Source organism: Thunnus thynnus, chromosome 8, assembly GCF_963924715.1.
Source record: "Thunnus thynnus chromosome 8, fThuThy2.1, whole genome shotgun sequence".
Classification (NCBI taxonomy): domain Eukaryota; kingdom Metazoa; phylum Chordata; class Actinopteri; order Scombriformes; family Scombridae; genus Thunnus; species Thunnus thynnus.
Genome location: NC_089524.1, coordinates 12,079,158 through 12,103,830, shown reverse-complemented (window position 1 = coordinate 12,103,830; position 24,673 = coordinate 12,079,158). Strand labels below are relative to the sequence as shown.

Genomic DNA, 24,673 nt, shown 5'->3' with positions numbered 1-24,673 from the left:
TACCTGCTTTTAATGGGTAATTTGCACATCCCATCCAGTTATTCAAACAAATCTGAGACACAACGTGTTTTTATTGTACACGTATCCTATAGGGCATCACTTGCTTTGCCAAGAAATACTTTCATACAAAAGAACACACACGTGGTAACATTTGTGTGAGGCACAAGAAACACACAAGAGACACCGCAGCAGTTTCAGACCTGCAGCTTCAGACCAGTTGTGTCTTTTGTAGAGAAGAAGCCACTTTCGAAAGCCAGGCTGTGTTTGTGCCTCTTTGCAAAGTTGTAAATACCAGTGTTAAACAAGTTTAACACTACTTGAATTTCAGCAAAAGTGGAATGTATGGTACAGCTTAATGGTAAGTATATAACTTCCATTTTTTTGTCACGCATTTCTCTTTTTAAATATTTTAGAGAGCATTTTTAAGCCTTTATTATAGCAACAGTCGAGAGCAGACAGGGAATGGGGGGGGGGGGGGGGGGGGGGATGGGGAGGTGACACACATCGATCTGCTGCCAGAATCAAACCACAGATGTTGCGGTTATCTAGCATGCATCTTAACCTGTAAACTACCAGTTCACGCTTTCACTTTTTTTTTTTTTTTTACCAAGAACGTAATCCAGACTAATAACAAGACCACTCGTTGACATACAGAGATGTCCATCTGAACACAATATACGATATTGTCATCTGACATTTCCTTACTTTACAAGCCAACAAGGACTGCCTGACTGCACCATTAAACAAATGACTGTGTAACTGTTAATTATGGGGATACCAATGACTATAAAGAATAAACAGTGTTCTTGGGTGTCACTGGGGGAAAAACCATATTTATTGTTTATTGTTATAATAGTAAACTCTGAACAAATCAGTATTCCTCCAGACAGTTAAAACTTGGCCTCACTTGTCTGGTGGTCAAGTGCATGAGAAGACTGCACATTGAGCCCAGGTTATAGATGTGAAACAAATTATAAAATTTTGTTTTACAGTTACAAGCTAAATTATTTTTCATCATTTAGTATTCAGCAGAGGCTAGTGTGATACCATGGTCCATTTTCATCAATTTTTATTATATTGGTTCATAAGGGTCATACAAACATAAAATGTTATAGCTCACACATACAAAACATGGTTAAAAAAAAAGACATAACATAAACCACAACATACACCTGCAAACTCCACCTGTAACAATAATTGTCTGGAGGTGAAATCTACATGCTGCTGCTTTTACTTAACTTTTCTTTAGGTGGCGTTGATTAGCATGTGTAAAACTCTTCATTGAAATATTAACAGGCAACATGATCACAAAAGAAATAAAACAGAAAATAAAGTACAAGTTAAAATAATGTAAAAGCCATGCTATACAGGTAGATTTAAAAGTGTGATTTTATAATACTTGCGTATTCTGCTAGTCAAATACTGGTAATGTTAATAGCAAATGCTTGATCCAGTTTTGACTTTAGCATAGCACATTGAAGCTGTTACAAGACAATAATGATCAAAGAGATGATCACAGATGCCTATGTATGGTCAGGATCTAATACTTCACGTAATATGATTTTATTAGTCTTAGCTTGCCCAAATTTGATGGGATTAAAATGTCAATGAGAATAGGACTGTTCCAGTTGTTGCAAAATGCACATTAAAACAATAAAACATATCTGTATAATTCAACAAAGTGAGGACAAAACAGAGTTAAGCAAGCCATTATCAATTCTAAGCGCACTGAGTGCCATTGTTCACAGGTTAACAAGCTGACGGTTGAACTTACTGAAGAACTCAGTAAGAGTAAATGATGATTTGGTAGGCTGCTCTGTCAGGCCTGCGTTCATCTTCTTTCTTTCTGATGCATTGAGGTGCATTAACATAAACTACAATAGAAAATAAGAAAAAGAGGAAATACTGCAACTTAGTGTGGGTACTTGTCAAACTGCAGTACACTTCAGACTTACTACATAAAAAGGTTTGTCTAAGTGACTTTAAAACTACAAGTTATATTAAAAGCTATTGTAATACTGTACACAATACAGAATTCCTGATGATCTTCCTACCATTAACAAGTGACCTAACCTAACCTAACCATAACCTAACAGCTAAAAAAACATCGGTCATTTGCAGCTGCTGAAAGTAATTGCTGTTTGCTACCTACTCTAAGACTAATGTAGGAAGAACAGGACAGTTAAAGTTTACTCACTGGCTGTTGTCATCACATCTTCATACACATCCCTGAGGAGAAGATACATAGTGAAGTTTGGCTTCAGAGAAATGCATATAATTTTGTATCCTGCTGTATATAGTGCATATTCATGTTGCTACATACAGAATGGGTAAACCATATATGTCATTTTTCACCTCTTTCTTTATCAACGTGATTAAAGAATTGAGTTCAGCTGGAACAACAATAACTCTCCTCTACAGGAAATTAAAACTCATTACAACTGTAAAACTGGCCAGAGGCAACGTTACAGTCAAACTGATGCAGGAGATAAGATGCAAAATGATCCTTACTGGGAATTTCTGTGCTTCATCATGTCGATCTTGTAGACGACCCAAAGCACAGCCACAGATTTGAGGATGATGGGGAAGACCAGAAAGCCAATGGAAGTTCTGTCATTGTCTGCAAAATGATGGTTATGACAAAAAAAAATAAAAAAATCAAAGGGGTGGCATTTATATCAAAGATTAAAATGTGCAGAAATTGACATGTATGGTTAGTCTGAATTAAATGTTTTATCTGAGCAATTTATGGCATTAATTAAGACCATACATACAGGAAGTGCGAACAGATCTTGTCTTGGTTTTACTGTAAAGGTGTCCGTTGAAAGCAACCACCTGAAAAGACAGAGCATCCCTTTAACTTAGGAATTATGGAACTCATATAAGTATGAGGAATAAACTGAACAACACTGTTAAATGAAAAGTAGGATTATACAAACCTCCACTTTGTAGGTCGTAGAGTAGCTTAGATCTTTGAATGTAAAGTTACAGCTCGTTTTTGATGGCGTCTTCTGAATGACACCATTATAACTAAGAGTTGCATTGTATAGCTTCTTAGGCCCATGGAAGAATTTCACACCACAGATTACTTCAATCCTATTATGCTCTGGAACACGTATGTTAAACCTGAAAAAATCGTCTGGTACTGTAAGAGAGTGAAAAAAACAACAACATATTTTCCTTTAGATGCAACACTTTATGCTTATTCACAGTTTAAGTGATTGTTGAGTTTAAAATACCAGCAGTTTAATTTGATTAAGCTCATTAGTGTTACTGTGTTGATTGTCTTGGGCATCAGTATTTCCTTTAAACGATTAATTAATAACTGAATTTTGAAATGGAATTGCGAAATTATTTTAAAACAGCTTTCAAAATTTTACTTTTTGTTATTCCATTTATCCCACACAGCTGTTATGCGTTGGCCGGAGCTGTGTTAGGAGTCTGGCTAATCAGAGTGCCTGAAACTCAGTGGGGTTGTCAGACTGTCACCATCACAGGTTGTCATTTATCCTACTGACTGGTTGTCGAACGTGAAGAAGGTGAGTCTTAATATGAGCCTTTCAAAGGGCAGAAGCCAAAAACGGAGGAAAAGTAGAGAAGACAGAGAGAGGAGGAGGAAGGAGAAATAAACACATGAAGGTTAGCGTGCTGCTGATAGGAAGGAACTCTATTGTTGAAACCATGATATACAGTGAATGACAGCCCTCATCATTTACATATTTTGGGTTATCCATGAAGCCAATGCTGAGCTCAGGGCACAGTTGGAGGACACCAGGCCCGACTCCAAACACCCAGTCCAAAGAGTTGATGCTGCAGGAAGCAAGGTAAGGCCTGCATCCTTTCTTATTCGTTGGCAAACAAAGGTATTCAATATATGTTGTGGCCTGTTAGTAGTTGGTACAACTGTAAGGCTCAGTGGTACTTAGATCACCTGGATTTAACATATTATATCCAGAACTACCTGTGCAGTGTCATCCACACATAAGTAAATGGAATAATAAGTACATTTTAAAAGCCTTTAAGTTAAGTTTTTGGCTCCATTTTGAAATTTATTGATTACTTCTGTTATGGATATTCCATAACTGACCAGGACAACAGAATGTCAAGCTGTACTCTTCTGTTCTCTCAAACAGAAGATAACACATGTTGTTTAATAAACCAGGAGCCTCACAGGCGAACCAAGGCCAGAATGCAGGTCATCATCAGACGCAACAAGACAAACCAAAGATACAGATTTAGGTCATAGGTTTATGATTCGGAACTGACGAACTAGTTTCTATGATTGGCTTAAAGGCTGGTTTTGGACTGTGAGGGTCAGACGAGTTTGGGGACACCGTACGAACAGGAGGTGTCCCTTGAGTCGCTCTCCCTTGCAAGGTTCTTCATTAAAGTTTTCCCAGAATCATCATACGAAGTTTGGTTTGGTCTTCTCTTCTTCAAACTGACAACTGCCAGTGCATCAGCTCCGAAAATCCACAACAATTTGGCGTCACGAACAGGATTTCAACACAACAAAGACGTGGTAAGTGCATAATTTTATTTTATTGTTGTGCCTTACCATGTCTGCGTTTGACGAAATCACAAAGAAACTGTGCATCACTTTCACTTTAAAGGTGGTCACAAAGTGAAAAAAAAAAAAAAAAAAAAAAAAGCAAAAAGCTGATGGTTAAAGAATCTAAACACATGAAAATGTGTTGAAACTGTGCAGTGATAAGCAGGTGCAAAGCATGTGGTTGTGAAGAGGTAAAAAAAAGGCAGAGTTGAGTGAGTCTTAACTCCTGCAGTGCCACAAAAGTGGCTGGGATTTCTGGGCTAGCTTCGGGCTACGTCCGGCACAGGGGGACCCACCTGAGGTTTAAACTATAGAAAAGACGTTTTCGGGGTAGGATTTGGCCTATTTCGTTTAAGCCAAGATCGGGGATCATCCACTCTGTGTCCTGTGAGAAATGTTTTCAGACTTGGGATTCTAAGTCCTAGAGTCGGGCGCCGGTAAAAATTTTTTCAAACAATAAACAGTGTACACAAGACGAAGAGTTGCTTCGTCGGTTTGGCTTCAGATCACTGCTATTGCACCAGGAAGAGAGGTGTAAAATAAAAAAAAAAAAAAAAAAAAAAAAAAAAAAAAAAAGAACTTCGGTGATGCTGGGAAAGTTTTGATGTGTCTGTTTTGTGTTTGATGTGTTTGTTTGTGTGATGTTTTTAATGTAAATGTGTTAAAATGGGCAACAACACGTCTAAAGCAGTGAGTAGAACACAATCTACTACAAAATTAATTCATTCACCAAAACACAAGAGAAAGAACAAATCTGTTTCAGTAGGAAACAAACGCACCAATTCAGAAGTAAAAGGTCAATCTGCCATTGATAAGCTTCCCGAAGCAAACCCCCACACACTCACAGATGCACAATATAGAGCGATGTTTTCTCCACAATCTCCGGCGGGAGTTGTTGGTAGATTGAAAGGATGGACTTTTGTGTTTCCATTTTGAATCAGTGGACAGATGGCGAATGGCCATACGAAGGAGCGTTTGATAGAGATAAGCTTCAGATTGCTGAGTACAATGTTAACCCAGATTTTGGAAATCCATCTTGGGATAGTGCGTATATGAAAGATTGTGTAAATGTGTGGTTAACTGTTGCTCGTCAGAGGTGTGGAGTGAGTCTGGATAAAAAAAGAGTTGATCGTTTTTCTGATGAGTTCAGAGCAGCAGTGGAGAACTGTGTTAAATGTGTGACAGCATGTCACTTGCCTATGTTGGAAGCAGAGTTGCAAACCAGAGCTACAGAAATGATGAAAATTAAACAGAGGCATGGTGAGAATGTGAAGGCCATTTCCAAAGCTATCATATACGGTTGGGCAAAACGGCAAACTGATGCTCCCTCTCCACAAACTTTGTTGACCATTGTATCCAAAGCTGGAGTGCCTTTGCAAGAGTCACACACAAACAAAACAATGATTTCAATTTTTCCACAACTTTCACCTTCAAACCCCTTTTCAGCTGCTAACATGACTGATCAAACCATTTCACAACAAGCAAAGACTGACGATGAGTTTCTCTTACTAGCCGCAGCTGTTGAGGGACAAAGACTACAGACTGAAGTAGAAAATAGAGAAGAGCAGATAGCAGCTAGAGAAAGGGAAAGAGACAGTCAGGCTGCTAGAGAAAGGGAAAGAGTTAAACAGGAAAAGAAAGATAGAGCCGACGAAGAAAAAGCTAGGAAAGCTGCAGAAAAAGAAAAGAAAGCTAATTTGTCATTCAAACAGGTAAAAAGCCAGAAAAGAAAGGAAAAGAAAAGACATTTAGCTGCCGTTGCTGAAGAAACAGAGATAGACACTCAGGACAGCTCAGGAGAAAGTGAGGTAGAACTTGAGTTACAAGGAGCCAGAGGTAAGGGGGAGGAGTCTGACACAGACCATAGTGACGACACAGAACCTGCAGTCAGGCCAAAGATGACACAGAGACGAGGTACAACTAGAATGACACATTCACATCTGGAAAGACATACAAGATCGAAAACTAACATTTTAGAGCCCCCTCTAAACATTACATCCACCTCAATAAATGCTCCAAAAATCATGGTTGGCAACACAGCTGTCTGCAAACCATGGACTCCTGCTGAGATAGTTGGAATGACACAAAATGCCCCCAATCCGACCACAAACCCAGATGAATACTGGGGATGGTTAAGATATGTATGCTCTGTGTATAACTGTCTGATACCTGATGTTGAACAATTACTTGCTGGCTCATACAGAACGGAGTGGGATTTGTGCAAAGGTGAATTTCTTTTCCCTGCTCGGACAGAGGATGGCCAGTGGCCTCCTCATAGAACCATGATTGACTGGTTAAATGAAGAAGCAAAAACAGCAATAAGAAAATGTGCACGACAGCGCACTGACTTTAATAAAGTAATTCACTGTGTCCAAGATGCATATGAAACTGTACCTGAGTTTGTTAACAGATTTACACGTACTTGGGATAGCAATGCAGGAATAGGACGAGAAGGAAATGAATATTTTGTTGTTACAACCTTTGTGCAAAATCTAAAACCAAATGTTGCAGCTGCATACAAATTGTCTGTCACCGATTGGCAAACCAAAGACTGGAAAGCAACGGTAAACAAAATGATGGCGCTAGATAGGTGTGAAGTTTTTGCTGAAGACAAATCTGCCTCCTTCCCAAAACAAATGTTACAGCATGCGCGACAGGGGGGTGGACAACAGCATTTCAAAAACAATAACAAGCGAAAACCGGGAAAGTGTCACAAATGTGGGAAAGCGGGACATTGGGCTAATGAGTGTAGAAGTGGTCGTCGTCAGAACAAGCAAAATTACCCATTCCAGGATCACCAAACAAGGAATTTCCAACAAACAGCCCCCCTTGCTTTACCACAACAACAACAACAACCACTACCACCTCCTCCACATGTTGATAATGTGAATCATGGACAATATTACAATCAAGCATAGGGAGGCCATAGAGGGGCAGGATCAGAAAAAACATTTCCCATTCAAGCAGCTGTAATTCGACTTTCAAAAGATCCTTCAGAAGATCCAATAATGCCTGTTGAAGTAAATGGTAGTAGAGTTGACATTATGGTAGATAGTGGGGCCACAATTTCCACTGTTAAAGCTGATGAGCATGTATGTACACCAACACCTAATTTTGTCACCACCGTGGGTGTTTCCGGCGTTCCTGTTGTTGAGCCACTATCACAGAGAGCTAAAATAACTGTTGAAGGTTCAGATGTGCAACATTCTTTCCTGATTTCTGAGAAAAGTCCAATTAATCTCATGGGACGAGATTTACTTTGCAAGCTACATGCCACCATTCAATGCACACCTGATGGATTGTTTTTAAGCCTACCTGATGTGAAGGCTGCTCATGCACTTCAGTTTTTGAAAACTATTGCTGATTGTTTGTATTGTTGGTCATTGACTGATTTTAACATGGCTTCCAGTTTCACAGTATCTAGCATTCAAAAAATTGCTCAAATTTCACCAGCATGTGCAACACAGATGTCTGCCATGAGGCCTGTACTACAGTGTCACTGTACAGCAGCATTTAACCCCCCAGAGGTGTACAAACAATTAGCTGATGTGTTTTTGAATACACAAGAGGGGTTGGAGTGTGAACAATGTTTGTTTGTTGGTCCACAGGGATGTGCAATTCCAATTCGGTTATCTGACGCACAGCGCAAATTGGTTAATGATAAAGATTCATTTCCATACATCACTGTAGCTGTCTCTCCTGGCTGTGACCCACAACAGCTTGAAAGCATGGTGGCACAGTGCCAGGCATTGAGAGGAGCTGCGCAGACTCCTCAAACTCAAACAATAACACACTTGGGCCTTGAGCTGTACATGTTATCTTTAACTGAGCACATCCAGCTACCTCAGAGTAGGTTTGTTTTGCAACAACCACCCCTCCCCACACAGTATGGGCCTCCATCAGAGCTTTCAGAGGTTCCATCTATTTTATGGGCTAAACATAAAAACCATGTGGGTTTTGTGAATTCGGCTCCACCTCACGAAGTCACACTCAAACCTGGTGCTAAACTACCAATGGTCAGGCAATACAATTTGCCACACAAGTCAATTGCTGGTATTGAAGGTGTAATTCAGTCTTTACTGGATCAAGGTGTGTTGGTTCAAACAACAAGCCCATGTAACACACCCATTTTACCCATTCCAAAAGCAAACCGCCCAGATGAATGGCGTTTTGTACAAGATTTGCAAGCTATTAATAGCATTGTAGTGCCAACAGCTCCAATTGTGCCAGACACAAATTCGATTTTAGCTTCACTACCATCCAACTCAACACACTACACAGTCATTGATTTGAGTTCAGCTTTTTTCTCAATCCCGTTGCATCCAGATAGCCAGTATCTGTTTGCATTCACATTCAAAGGAAAACAGTACACCTGGCAGCGTTTGCCTCAGGGTTTTGTCGAGAGTCCTACAGTTTACGCAGCAGCAGTGAAACGGGACTTGGATGACCTCCACTTTCCAGGGGGCTCCACTCTCCTACAGTATGCAGATGACCTCCTGATAGCTTCACCATCACAGGAAGCTTGTCGAACGGACTCCATCTTGCTCCTACAGAGACTAGCTGAGTGTGGTCATAGAGCATCACTTGCCAAACTGCAATTTTGTCGGTCTGAGGTGACATACTTGGGTCATGTTTTGAAAAATGGACAGCGCCTGTTGTCACCGGAGAGGTTGAAACTGCTGGTTAACATGCCTCCTCCCACAACCAAGAAACAAATGCTCTCGTTCTTGGGGATGGCGAATTATTGCAGACATTGGATCTTTGAGTATGCTGCTATGGACTCTGTTTTGCGAAACGCCACACTGCAATCAGCTCCTCCCAAGGTGCAGTGGACTGAGGACATGAACAAAGCTTTTCAGGACCTGAAACATGCTCTCACCTTGGCTCCGGCATTGGGGCTGCCGGACTATCATCAGCCGTTCCATCTGCATGTACATGAACGAGATGGCTTTGCTACAGGCATTCTCGTGCAAAAACATGGGTCTCATTACCGTCCAGTTGCGTACTACTCCTCTCGACTAACCCCTGTGGTTCTTGGCATGCCAGGTTGCTTAAGAGCGGTGGCCGCCGTTGCCATCATGATTGAGAAATCTTCTCCAATTGTACTGGCTCATGACTGTGTTGTGCACGTTCCACATGCAGTACTTCACATCTTGAACACATCTGCTACCCAACACATGACAGCTGCACGTCGTTCAGGCTATGAAGCAATCATTCTTCATAGTCCACACATCACTTTAAAACGCTCACCTCCATTGAATCCAGCTACTCTCCTTCCATTGATTGACACAGATGATGAGCATGATTGCATCACAACTATTGACCTGTGTACATCCCCAAGGCCAGACTTGTTGCAGACACCAATACCCAATTCTGATTTGATTTTTTACACTGATGGTTCAGCTAGCAGACCATCTGATAGCACACATCTAGCTGGCTATGCAATAGTTAACGATTGGGGGGTAGTAGAGGCAAAAGCACTGCCTCCAGGTACCTCTGCTCAAGCAGCAGAACTGTATGCTCTAACTAGAGCGTGTATTCTTGCTTCTGGTAAGGTGGCTACTATTTACACTGACTCAAGATATGCATTTGGCGCTGCTCATGATTTTGGCCAGTTATGGAAGATGAGAGGTTTTGTGTCATCTTCTGGAAAACCACTACAGCATCACACTTTGGTTAATGACCTGTTAGATGCTATTTTGCGCCCATCTCAGCTTGCAATCATCAAATGTGCTGCTCACACGAATGGAACTGATCCTGTTTCACGAGGAAATGCAATGGCTGACACTGCAGCCAAACAAGCGGCACTTTCCTCTCCCTCTTTGGTACTTCAATGTGCCTCCACACAACCTACCAATCCAATTCCAGTTCCTTCCGCTAATGATGTCGTGACAATGCAAAATCACGCTGATGACAGGGAGCGAAGTCTTTGGTTGCGTAAAGGTTGTAAAGTTGACGCGGAGTCTGGCTTGTGGCTCCACCCTGACGGTCGACCGGTTTGCCCTCGAGCTCTCCTTCATGTACTGGCAAGTGTGACGCATGGTCCAGCGCATGTTGGAAGAGGGGTGATGAATGATGTTATTCGCTCACAGTGGTTTGCTCCAGGCATTACTCAAGTTTCACAAACACTTGTGGATAGTTGTATGATATGTCAACAGACCAGAAAAAAGAATAGCACAGTGAAACATGACCACTTAGAACCCCCATCAGGTCCTTTTGTAAATATGCAAATAGATTTTGTACATATGCCAAGCTCACAAGGCTTCAAATACTTGCTAGTCATAACCGACAGGTTCTCGAAGTGGGTAGAAGCTTTTGCAACGAAAAAAAGAAGATGCAAGAACAGTTGTAAAGTGTCTGCTAAAAGAGGTAATCCCTAGGTACGGAGTGCCGCAGGGAATAGATAGCGACAGAGGTCCAGCTTTTGTGTCAAAAATCACTCAGGGACTGTCAGAAATCTTAGGATTTAAGTGGCAGTTACATGTTCCTTATCATCCACAGAGTTCAGGTCAAGTTGAGAGAATGAATGCAACTATCAAAGACAGATTGACCAAAACAGTCCTAGCCACAGGCCTGAAATGGCCTGATGCACTGCCGATTGTGCTGTACTCCATTCGGAGTGCACCAAGTGCAACTACAGGACTGAGTCCTCACGAGGTGCTGATGGGAAGACCAATGTCCACAGGGACAAGTCCCCCACTGACACCACACAAAGCTACTCTGCTTTGGACGGATGAGTTCATGACTGAGTATGTGAAAAGACTAACAGAGATTTTGAGAAAGTATCATTTACAGGTGGCTGACAGACTCCCCAAACCATCGGAAGAACCAATTCATTCCTTTCGAGAAGGTGACCTGGTATTAATCAAATCTCTGGAAAAAGTGTCTTTGTCTCCTAGGTGGAAAGGTCCATACCAGGTGCTGCTGACTACTAGGACGGCCCTGAAGGTCGAAGGCAGAGCAGAATGGATCCACGCCACAAGGTGCAGACTGGCCCCCCCAACCACTGGCGGAGGAGAGCAGAGCCCTGGCAGGTAACCGGATGGTTACTCCTTTTTTCTCTCCTGTTTAGTAGGTTCGGGCAGGGGACAGGTCAAGTCGGTCCAAATGAGAGAGAGACAGGAGTCTCTCTGATTCCAGGCGAAGGAGAGCGGAAAGGCTTTCCTTCTCATGACACAGTCGGTGCCATGAACCCAGTGCCCCATGGACAGGGGCGCCCTTTGCAGAATGATCCAGAAAATGCAGACCAAGAGCCAGATCTTGGACATACGGACAAATCAATGAGCCCATTGGGACTCTACAACACTTTACTTTTTCTCGAGGTAGATGGCGGTGGTCTACATATGATAAAACACTGTTTGAGACGAAGCAGAGTTCATCCACGTCGACGAAGGATCATTTCAGATGAGGAGGAGGAAACTCAAAATCTAGGATCACTCCAGGAGGATGGATTCCACATCACCATGCATCGTATGTGCTAGTAACCTCTCCATGGTGATGGCCCTCTACTGTACGCAAAGTGCATGGGTTGAAGACTTCACTTTGTGATTGATTTGTTTTATTGTTATGATGTAATCAAATGTTTGTATGACTCCCCTTTAAGTTGCTAGGATTTCATCTAGTAAGAGGCAGGAAGTGTCTTGTCTTAGGTTGTTTGCGCATGTGACTGGTGACCTCTGTCAATGACCTCCTTTAACGCTTTGGTGTTCTAGGAGATCTTCTTTGAGGATTTGCCTCACTACTGCCCCTGGTGGTTGGAAGACAGAACTCATGGGTCACATGACAGTTGTTTTAAAGGGGTACATAAGAGGGGTTTTTTTTATCTAATTTACTGATTGTTTGCTTTTATTGTTATTGCATTATGTGTTTAAATGATTATGTGTTTTGATGATTTTACTTTTGATTTTGTTCAATGCAATTGTTGATTCTTGTATTACTTTTGTGTGAGAATTGTTATCTGTTGTGCGGATGTTGTTTCTACTCTGTTTGTGCCCTTACAGTCCACCAGTCCAGTCATAAATTGGTAATTTGTATTGATCTTTTGATCAATAAGAGGGGATTGTTATGGATATTCCATAACTGACCAGGACAACAGAATGTCAAGCTGTACTCTTCTGTTCTCTCAAACAGAAGATAACACATGTTGTTTAATAAACCAGGAGCCTCACAGGCGAACCAAGGCCAGAATGCAGGTCATCATCAGACGCAACAAGACAAACCAAAGATACAGATTTAGGTCATAGGTTTATGATTCGGAACTGACGAACTAGTTTCTATGATTGGCTTAAAGGCTGGTTTTGGACTGTGAGGGTCAGACGAGTTTGGGGACACCGTACGAACAGGAGGTGTCCCTTGAGTCGCTCTCCCTTGCAAGGTTCTTCATTAAAGTTTTCCCAGAATCATCATACGAAGTTTGGTTTGGTCTTCTCTTCTTCAAACTGACAACTGCCAGTGCATCAGCTCCGAAAATCCACAACAATTTGGCGTCACGAACAGGATTTCAACACAACAAAGACGTGGTAAGTGCATAATTTTATTTTATTGTTGTGCCTTACCATGTCTGCGTTTGACGAAATCACAAAGAAACTGTGCATCACTTTCACTTTAAAGGTGGTCACAAAGTGAAAAAAAAAAAAAAAAAAAAAAAAGCAAAAAGCTGATGGTTAAAGAATCTAAACACATGAAAATGTGTTGAAACTGTGCAGTGATAAGCAGGTGCAAAGCATGTGGTTGTGAAGAGGTAAAAAAAAGGCAGAGTTGAGTGAGTCTTAACTCCTGCAGTGCCACAAAAGTGGCTGGGATTTCTGGGCTAGCTTCGGGCTACGTCCGGCACAGGGGGACCCACCTGAGGTTTAAACTATAGAAAAGACGTTTTCGGGGTAGGATTTGGCCTATTTCGTTTAAGCCAAGATCGGGGATCATCCACTCTGTGTCCTGTGAGAAATGTTTTCAGACTTGGGATTCTAAGTCCTAGAGTCGGGCGCCGGTAAAAATTTTTTCAAACAATAAACAGTGTACACAAGACGAAGAGTTGCTTCGTCGGTTTGGCTTCAGATCACTGCTATTGCACCAGGAAGAGAGGTGTAAAATAAAAAAAAAAAAAAAAAAAAAAAAAAAAAAAAAAAGAACTTCGGTGATGCTGGGAAAGTTTTGATGTGTCTGTTTTGTGTTTGATGTGTTTGTTTGTGTGATGTTTTTAATGTAAATGTGTTAAAATGGGCAACAACACGTCTAAAGCAGTGAGTAGAACACAATCTACTACAAAATTAATTCATTCACCAAAACACAAGAGAAAGAACAAATCTGTTTCAGTAGGAAACAAACGCACCAATTCAGAAGTAAAAGGTCAATCTGCCATTGATAAGCTTCCCGAAGCAAACCCCCACACACTCACAGATGCACAATATAGAGCGATGTTTTCTCCACAATCTCCGGCGGGAGTTGTTGGTAGATTGAAAGGATGGACTTTTGTGTTTCCATTTTGAATCAGTGGACAGATGGCGAATGGCCATACGAAGGAGCGTTTGATAGAGATAAGCTTCAGATTGCTGAGTACAATGTTAACCCAGATTTTGGAAATCCATCTTGGGATAGTGCGTATATGAAAGATTGTGTAAATGTGTGGTTAACTGTTGCTCGTCAGAGGTGTGGAGTGAGTCTGGATAAAAAAAGAGTTGATCGTTTTTCTGATGAGTTCAGAGCAGCAGTGGAGAACTGTGTTAAATGTGTGACAGCATGTCACTTGCCTATGTTGGAAGCAGAGTTGCAAACCAGAGCTACAGAAATGATGAAAATTAAACAGAGGCATGGTGAGAATGTGAAGGCCATTTCCAAAGCTATCATATACGGTTGGGCAAAACGGCAAACTGATGCTCCCTCTCCACAAACTTTGTTGACCATTGTATCCAAAGCTGGAGTGCCTTTGCAAGAGTCACACACAAACAAAACAATGATTTCAATTTTTCCACAACTTTCACCTTCAAACCCCTTTTCAGCTGCTAACATGACTGATCAAACCATTTCACAACAAGCAAAGACTGACGATGAGTTTCTCTTACTAGCCGCAGCTGTTGAGGGACAAAGACTACAGACTGAAGTAGAAAATAGAGAAGAGCAGATAGCAGCTAGAGAAAGGGAAAGAGACAGTCAGGCTGCTAGAGAAAGGGAAAGAGTTAAACAGGAAAAGAAAGATAGAGCCGACGAAGAAAAAGCTAGGAAAGCTGCAGAAAAAGAAAAGAAAGCTAATTTGTCATTCAAACAGGTAAAAAGCCAGAAAAGAAAGGAAAAGAAAAGACATTTAGCTGCCGTTGCCGAAAATCCACAACAACTTCATTTAAATTAATTGAATTAATTAAATATTGTCTATGGAAAGACAATACAAGGGAACATATTACTATTTGGCAAATGCATGATTTTTATATTTTACTTTGAGTTTTTTTTTAATCAATCATTTGATTATAATTTAACACTAAAATAAGTTTATAATTACTATTGTACACCACAGCACCTGTGCTTCATTTATAAACAGCTCAGGACTAACTAAAGCTTTTAGATTTTTGCTCACTGAGTCACTGTGAAAAAACACAGAGAATAACCATTGTTGTTGTTTGTTGTTGGAATTTGAGGTCTATAATTACTGTGTATTCATGATACATGTTTTGTACATGGCTCCTTTTTCAGTTATGATTAGAGTTACATTATAAAGTTAATTATAATGGTTTGGATGTGTGTGTGTGATGTATAAAATACATTTTCTTATATAGTATACAGTATATTATATATTGGTATCATTATTATTATTGGTATTGCTATCAGGGAATGAGATGTTTGATTATCAATATTTATCACCATTTAATTAAAATAACACAGGACAAGTAATAATATAAAGTACATAATTCCTAATTATCATTATTAGTATGATAAAAAAGTAAGAAAATTGCATTTATAATTATCATTACTATCCTTTTCTTAAATAACTAAATAATTCATTACAGTAAATCTTGTATTGAGTTAATGTCTAAAATTGACATGATTCATTTAGAATCCATATTAAGCATAATTTAATGTAGCTGTAGTTCAATACGTGATGTCAGTTTTCTCCCCAAATATTCACAGTTTCAGTGCTGTTGTTAAAACTGTTACTTTTACTGGCTCGTGGTCATCTTAACTTAATATTCAACTATGAACGTTATATGATAAATAGCCTTTTTAGCCCTTTTGAACTAGATATAACTTTATATAAGTGTTGACTGTAATATTTTCCAAAGACAGTTTGCTGTTTACTTACCTCCAGGCTTAGTTTTCTCTTTAACTTCAGTTGGTTTGGAAACCTTCTTGTTGTTGTAGGTGGGTTGGACTTCACAGGTGTAATCGGTGAATGGTTTCAGTCCAGAAACATTACATGCTCCTCCTGGTTTCTGTTTGTTAACTGTAGATGTAACAGTTTAGTTTTCATTGGCTGCTTTTGGTGTCCGATTTAATAACAACAGGAACATATAAAGAGATGTAAAAAGACTGAACCTATAGTTAAGAAACATTTGTTGAGTTACCATTAACTGACAAGAATATAGATATCTAAATCATCAATGTGTCACTGCGACTGTAGATCACTGACTGGTCCTGCAAGGTAACACTTTTGTGTACACTGTGTACTACATGGCTGACAGACAGAGAATCAACTAATATCACACTTTCTAAAAACTATTTCAAATAAATAACCAGCAAATCATATGAAATGCAACAATTTTAGCTGTAATCACAATTTCTCATCATGTTGTTCTAAAAAGGTAATTAAACTCTTTCATCTCAATGTTATTTCTGTATCATATTTAATTGATTTTATTTTTCATTAATAACTTGTACCAAAGTGTGACTTGTCGTTTCATCTCAGCTTATTTACACCTATTATCCCTCAATGTACTAAAATGTGAGCACAGAAGAAAAAATGATATACTTGAGGCCAATGGAAGTTTTAAATGTCTTCATTGTATATCTCACTTGTCATATAAACTGACCAGCAAGTTAATCTGCAAAACTCCAAAATGTACATTGATCTAAGATGGAAAAGATTTTTAAAATTTTACTTACGTTTTGTATGTGTCCGATCCTGTGAACGACAACTGCAGTCGTATGAAAGCCCCTTGAGTTTGGGAAGGACCTCTTGACAGTTCTGACTGGTTGTTGTCCAGTTCAACCCAATGGAGGTATTGGTTGAGTTGCTTGATGTATTTTCAATTTTAAAATCTGTAAGAACACATCACACATCTTTAACACTGAACTGAGTAATCTGGTCTTTAGTATCTTAGATTACAAGCTATCATTGCAACAACATACCACAGTCAATCTTGAACTGGATAGCAGTTGTGTTTTTAATGGTGACATTGTCTCTCTTGATCTGACCAGTACAGGTGTATTTTGTGAAAGGCTCCAGCTCAGACAAATTCATGGTCTTATTGTAAGAATCTGGGGAGACAGAAGGGTGACAACATTTCTCAATCAACTAATATCTGTACCTCAGAATTTAAGATCAGTTTTAAACAATTTAGATTTGGACATTCAAAGCAAAAACCAATATTCTATTCAAAACGGATTCACAGAGCTCACAAAGCAACACCTCACCACCATCTTCCTCTCATACCAGAAGACACAATTTATGTCACTACAGTTATTAGAAAAATATGTTTTTCTACCCCTGCAAAAATTACTCCACTCTACATCTTCATCTCTTTTACACTATGAGTACAAAACAATGGAAATGCAGATTTGAATCACCATCTTTATCCATGTAAATCCATTTATAATGTTGCTGACAAACAAAGTCTCTCTACTTTCAGTCTGACCACTTACCAGAACAAATGTAATCAATGGTGAGATCAGTGCAGTTTGGAAGTACATTTTTTCTGTCTATTTTTGCAGGAAGTTCAGTGGGAGGAGTCACATTTATTTCACTTGAATTTAAAAATTCAGCTGAAAAAGAGAAAAAAGCACATATATAAAACATGATGAAAGGACGTCTACATAACATGCATTTAAAAATACAGGTAGACTGTATTATACATACCAGCACTGATGTGTTGAGTGAGACTAAAGTTCACACACTTTTCTTGAGTGAAGGTTGTCTTCAAATTTGTGCAAATGTCATGATAACCAGGTTTGATACACAAAGTTTTATTGTCACTTTGGCATTGCACGGCTTCAATATTATTTATTTGCACAGAGCTGATGTTCCAGTCACTCTTGTAACAAAGATATCCAGGGATGCAGCTGCTACGTTTAATGTCATCTTCAGCTGAAATACAGAAGTGATGCACAAATGTCTCTCCCATTTTCATTCATTTCTAAAGTTAAAAGAAAAATACAATACAACAGTATGAATTATTTTTACTCACCCATTTTCTCTGTCGTCACTGTAGTTTTACTATCACTGTGGTCACAGAGTATTTTTGTGCCAGCATGGTCAAATGTCACATTATGCTCGTAGACAGTACATGGCTTCAGGTGTCTGATATACAGTGGGCTTTGATTGAAGTGTTGAACATTGACTTGGCCTTCTTCTTTAACATTTACGGTGTAGGTGCCAGGGGAAGATTTTATGAAGTTGATCTGGAAGCCAAACTTGATAGGTGTAACAGTGTAAGAACCTGCACAAACAATACACAGTAAAACCTGTTAGTAAGATGAACCACCTGCCATTTATTTTAACCTTGTTCATACTGGTGTTGAAAATCTTCCTGTGTATGCAGAGCATCATTCTGTACACTCCACTTTCAACATATTCATTGTAAAGTAAGAGAGAAATGCAAACATTAAAACAACATTAGATGGATTATCTTTTAAAGTGATACTCACACTGGGGAGGGGCTGGTGCAGGGCGTGGAGGACACATTCAAATGAAATTAGAAAGGAATAAAAAATACAAAAAACATTAACATTTAGTTACACAACACAAGTAATTTAAAATACTCCCAAAGCACACTAAAGATAAAGTATGTGCCTTTAGCTTATAGAGTATTTGTAACCCTTTTATCCACAGTGCGAGTGTATGCACAACACAATCTTATTACAATCCTATATAAATGAGAAAATTCCAACCTTTGGTGGTAGTAGTCACTGTGGTGTTGGACTGGGTGATTGGAGGTGAGGTCTGAGTTAGAGTGCTGATTGCCTGAGAGACTGTTGGCAATCAGCACTCAGAAGCACCAAATAATACCTTTCAGACAATGTCATGTTCAAACTGCCTCCTTACTATCACTATCAGTAACCTACTTGCTCCTGTGAGGGAGAAAGCTGCTATTATCAGCCCTTCTGAAATGTGACTGTTTAAAATCCAAACTTTTTAAAAATACATTTTGTGTTTAAATTCTCCACACTACATTTGTTTGAGTGAGGGTTTGCCCAAAACAAAAATAAATACATGTAGATATTATTACAACTAAATCCCGTGATCCTTGAATCATGTAATTCAAATTATCCAAACTAAACATTCAAAACACATCAACATAATAAGGAATACTGATCAAGATTTTTTTTGTCCCCATACACGGAGAATGCAATGAGATATTCTATTGTTGTAATGTTTCTTCTTTCTTACAGTATATCTTGACAAAGAGGATGAACAGAGCAAATCACATCATCAGTGCAGAAATCAGAAATATGACTTTGTTCATAACTTGCTTTGTAGGCATTCAGACAAATTAGACAGAAAGCAAAAACATGAATATATTTCAATATCATGAACGAATACAGAATGAAGCAATATGACTAAATATAATGTGCAGAAACATTATGTGCTGTATGATCACTGGGACCATCCCATAATTTGAAGGTCAATGTTTAATTAAGTGGTTAAATTAGGACAGAAAGAAATTGAAAAAAATCCCCCCAAAATAAATTAAGATTCAAAAAGATCAATTTCTTTTCTTTGCACTATATGAACATCACACTACTTCATGCATTGGCACTGAATGTTACTGGTGAATGAAATTAGTTGCATAAATATAGGGCTTAAATCGTGAATAATATTTGGCAAGAGGTTGATTGTGGTGGGAGAAGTTTGAGTTTCATACTTCTTAGCAAACATTTTCTTTTCAAACAAAATTGCACATTACATGTTTCATATACAAATAACTATATATACATATATATACATACACACACACACACACACACACACACACACACACACACACACACATATATATATATATATATATATATATATATATATATATATATATATATATATTTATATATTTATATATATCTCAGAGGAGGCTGGTCCATAGAGGTAGAGGAGGTTGCTTCTCCTCTGTTTTTTGAGAGGCAAGAGGGAGATCAAAATATAAAAAAGAATATCTGGTTGAAATAAACCATTACTAAATTTCACTATCATTTTATTTCTCTCTTCTTTGGAAAAAATCCATTATTGAAATTCTGATTAAAATGCTTCAACAGCTCCTGCTGTCCTCCTTAGGGCGGGATCTCTTACATCAATTTAATGTACTTTTAATGTACATTTTTTTTCATGCTAATCTATGATTGGCCAAGACAAGTACAATGACGCTAAAAGGGAGGATGTCCTCCTTAACCAATCAACAACCAGAATTAAATATTGACATTGTGTTGGTCCAATGATAGTTTCCAGATTTCATCTTCAATTCTCTACCACTGTAACATAAGAGAGTGTGACGAACTGGTAAGAGAAGAAGAGCAGTAAGATATACAGTACTGTGCAAAAGTTTTAGGAACTAAAAGTAAAATGAGAATGCTTGCAAAAATATTGCTATAAATTGTTTTAATTTATCAATTAACTTCTTACAAAGTTGAGTAAACAGCAGAAACCTAAATAAAATCAATATTTGCTGTGAGCAACTTTGCCTTTAAAGCAGCAGCAGTTCTCCTCGTTATACTTTAACACAGTTTTTCATGGTAACTTGCAGGTAGGTTGTTATAACCATCCTGGAGAAAGAATGTTCCTCTGTGGATTTATTATTTAGGCCATCTCAGGTGCTTCCTCATGTAATCCCAGATTTACTCCATGATGTTGAGATCAGGGCTCTGTGGGGGTCATACCATACCATCTGTTGCAGGACGCATCATTTTTCTTGATGCTGAAAATAGTTCTTCATGACTCTAGCTGGCTGTATGCTTGGGGTCATTGTCATGTCATGAATAAATTTGGGATCAATCAGACACCTCCCTGAGGGTATTGCATAATGGATAAGAATCTAAACATCTAGGGTGCCTAAAACTTTTGCACAGTACTGTAGATAAATTGATAGAGTAGCATATTAGAAAATTAATTCTAAGGCAAATTGCGGACTATATTTTTAAACACATCAGTAAAACATTTTATCTGCTTCTATTAGGCTACTTGCAGGCTGTAGAGCAGACATCATTGTCACTAACGAATGAACAACATGTGCTCTCTTTCTCAGCCACCTTGTGGTTCAAATGAAATGTCTTTTGTTTTAACTGAAATCCTCTCACACAACATACTGAAATGCCGTTGACAAAATTATATATTTTCAATAGTAACTGTGAACACTCAATAGTTTATATAAAAGGATTTCACAATACTGTATGGGACCATTTTAACTGTATATGAGCACATTTTACCATTATGTGTGAAAACTTTTCAGTAGTTTTCATGGAGTGTTTCAGTTGTGTATGTAAGTGTATAATTTTTCAGTTGTTTGTGTGAGAGTGTTTCAGTTGTGTATGTAAAGCATTTCACTTGTATATGTGTGTTGTTTTCAGTATACTATGTGAATGATTTTGGTTTCATATGTGTATGTGAGATGAAAAGTGTATATATATGTATGGTAATTCTGAATAATGTCCCTAATGGCTCCTCATAGCTTTGGTGCTACCATGAACATGAAGACATGAGACAGTGAAAAGTGAGCTTGAGGTAAAAGGAGGCTGAGGTGAAGGTATGGCACATGGTAAAGCACAGCTGATGGTAGAAGTAAACATTATAAACACTAGAATTACAACTGAATGATATATATTAAGAGAATTTAGTTGCAGTCACTCACCTGATGGAATTTGACCTGGAATAACAAAAGAGAAAGATATTTACACACTTGTAATGTAGGGGTGTATACGACTACTATACAGAATAACATAAATATACACACATCACAAACAGGGTTTGTTTTATTAAAACATCCATTTCCATCTAAACTTGCTGTAGCTTTGCAGTGATATCAGTGGAGGTGTATGAGGTACAGGACAGAGGATAAGGTTTGCACCAAAGAAACAAGCATACCGTAGGGTTTTTTTTTCTATTTTTTCCATTGGAATGAATACAGAATGAAGCAATATAACTAAATATAATGCACAGAAACATTATGTGCGTATGTGCGATCACAGGGGACATTTTGCGGTACATACTGGCTTTGGCGTTGCTGTGACAATGAAACAGCATAAAGCAAAAAGTGAGCCGATTAATTGAGTTATCAGAATGTAGAATTATAAACATCACGAAAACAATTAAATGTAATATATTAATTAACATTGTTAACCTGGAATTACAAAAGAGAAAAGTATAAATTATTATTGCATTTGTTATGTTTTATTAAACCTGTTTGGGCATAAAAAGCAGGGACGACAACTTAATTAGATGACTTCAGTCATGGTCATAAACCCAGCTACTTTTGCAGCTCTAGTCTGATGTCTGTTGATTTAAAAAACAAACAAACAAACTTATAGGTAACACAAAATTCTTGCACTCAAGAAAAGTTTTTTTGGGGGCAGGTGCATTGGATTATAAACTGTGATGAAAAACTCCATCATCAACATTTCCTGATGAGGGTCTGAGGGCCGATACATTGTCAATAAAGTGAGAACAAGCGATCAACAGTGTGCAGTAATTCTTGGTTCCTTCATGATTTTTTTTTTTTTTTAAAGTTTAACAATGTTTAATAACAGAATGTTAATAATAATAATAATAATAATAATAATAATAATAATAATAATACAGTACAGGGTGTACTGTAGCTCAAATTGCTTTACAATAGAGTGAAGAAACAAGAAAACAAAGAAATGTAAATACTGTGCGAGAAAACCAATCAATCAAATGAATAGCAAACAAAAGAGGCAGCAAGAACAAGTATGCTTAGTACAACAGAATATATGAACGATAGAAATAAAACAAAGGAAATCATATGAACAATAAAATATGTAAAAGATAAGAATAAAATATAGAAGAGTGACAGTTAGTTAAAAGCAGTGTTGAGTAAATAAGTTTTCAATCGTCATTTAAAAAAATTCACAGAGTTTGCATCTCTTATATCCTTTGGCAGGGAATTACATAGTTTTGGTGCAAAGTTAAAAAAAGTTGGGCTGTTAATTTTCTTATTTGTGTGATCGTTTGTATTTTTAAAAAAATGGCTGCAGAGAATCTAAGAAGCCCTGAAGGATTATAAAACGACAAAGAATTAGTAACGTAGGCCGATCCCAAACCATTAAGAGCCCTGTAAACAAGTAAAAGAACCTTTAAAATCAATCCTGAAAGACACTGGGAACCAGCGCAGTTTAGCATAAACTGGGGTGATATGTTCTTTCTTTCTTATTGTAGTTAAAAGCCTGGCAGCAGAGTTCTGATTTAATTGAAGTTTATCAATGGATTGTTTTGGAGGACCGGTCAAAAGAGCATTACAGTAGTCTAATCTACTTGAAATAAACCCATGAACAAGTTTTTCGGCGTCTTGTTTGGATAGGAACGGCCGTACCTTTACAATATTTCTTAATGAAAGAAAGCTCCTTTGGTCACCTTCTTTATGTGGGATTTAAAATCCAAGTCTAAGTGTAGGCTAATGTCCAGGCTCATGACTTCTGATTTAATGGGTCAGTGCATTTATTAAAGGCTGGTGAGTCTTCAACAGTTACCAAGGTCTACATCGATTGCATTTCTTACAAAGTGAGAGAAATCCAAATACTAAACACCAATATAAATGTGCTTAATATATTATAAATATGTAATGATAAAACAGATACTCTGTTGAAAAAATGTATTCACACTGTGGATTTGGGAGAACAAGAAAATGCACGTAAATAAAAAGCATTAATGTGTATGAATAATTTTAGAGACACTTTTACACTTTAGAAGAATACAAAAGACGTGTTCTGTTACTAATACTACTTTATCTATCCTATCTTTCAACACCTTATATTTTATTTGAAATAATAAATAAAGTTACTTACAGTCAGCCACACCAATGATCGCAGCCCAGAGGAGCAGGATCTTGATACTACAGGGACCTGCCATATCTCGGAGTTACAATGTGTGAATGTCTGTTTGGGTGGGGGACCCAGATCATTAGGTGCACCTGGTTGCAGCAACACGCACACAGCCACAATGATAAACCATAAACAGGAAATCATGTGTTGTTTCCCCCTTTCAAAACTAGACTACAATCATCGCACAGAAACTTAAATAAATTGCTTACCTTACAACTGCGGAAAACTGATTCTCACAGCGAAGTCGCCTTCTTTTCAGTACCAGTACCTATCATTGTTTCATTCATTTTAAATCTTTAACTAAATATATTTAGGGTTTACTCAAAAATCAAAAATGTATTTATTATTATTATTATTATTTATTTATTTATCTTTATTAAGTTTCAACAATAACAACATAATACTGTACGAAGACCTACAATTAAGACAAGACATACCAAAAACCACAACACAAGAGCAAACGCAAATACAGAAAGAAAAAACACACAAAGAAACAAACAAAAATCAGCAATATTCACAACCTGGTGCATTTATAAAATGCAGTTTGTATGTACTTAAACTGTTATATTTGTTACTCCCATACTTATTACTCTTGACCATTCCTCTTTCAAGTATATTGCTATTGGTGACCAGTCCCTTATTGGCAAAGCAGAAGAACTTGTTGATTAAAAACATGTAATATGCAGTGCAAAGTCAGATTGAATTTCCTGAACATAGATTTGTACATTGAGCACGGCAATGAATGGTTACGTTTTCTGTTTATGTACAGAAAAGGCTCCAGGTTGTTCTTTACTTCCTCACTAAGGGGTTGTTTAACATATACACTGCTAAGGAATACAGTATGGCCATTCCTTTATATGATTGTTCTTTGTCTTC

At 38.2% G+C, this 24,673-nt stretch overlaps 1 protein-coding gene and 1 long non-coding RNA gene across 2 annotated transcripts in view; one reads left to right on the top strand and one right to left on the bottom strand.

The window, feature by feature from the left end:
• The window catches only part of LOC137187561 (receptor-type tyrosine-protein phosphatase C-like), a 104,667-nt gene that overhangs the window by 58,674 nt on the left and 21,320 nt on the right, over positions 1-24,673 (bottom strand). The window contains exon 4 of the mRNA XM_067596535.1: positions 17,941-18,192. Coding sequence (XP_067452636.1) covers positions 17,941-17,944 — 4 coding nt within the window. The 5' untranslated portion in view covers positions 17,945-18,192. The remainder of the gene's footprint in view (positions 1-17,940; positions 18,193-24,673) is intronic.
• On the top strand, positions 4,060-13,223 carry LOC137187557 (uncharacterized). The gene is made up of 2 exons (XR_010929235.1): positions 4,060-4,522; positions 11,452-13,223. It is a non-coding gene; the product is annotated as an uncharacterized lncRNA (long non-coding RNA).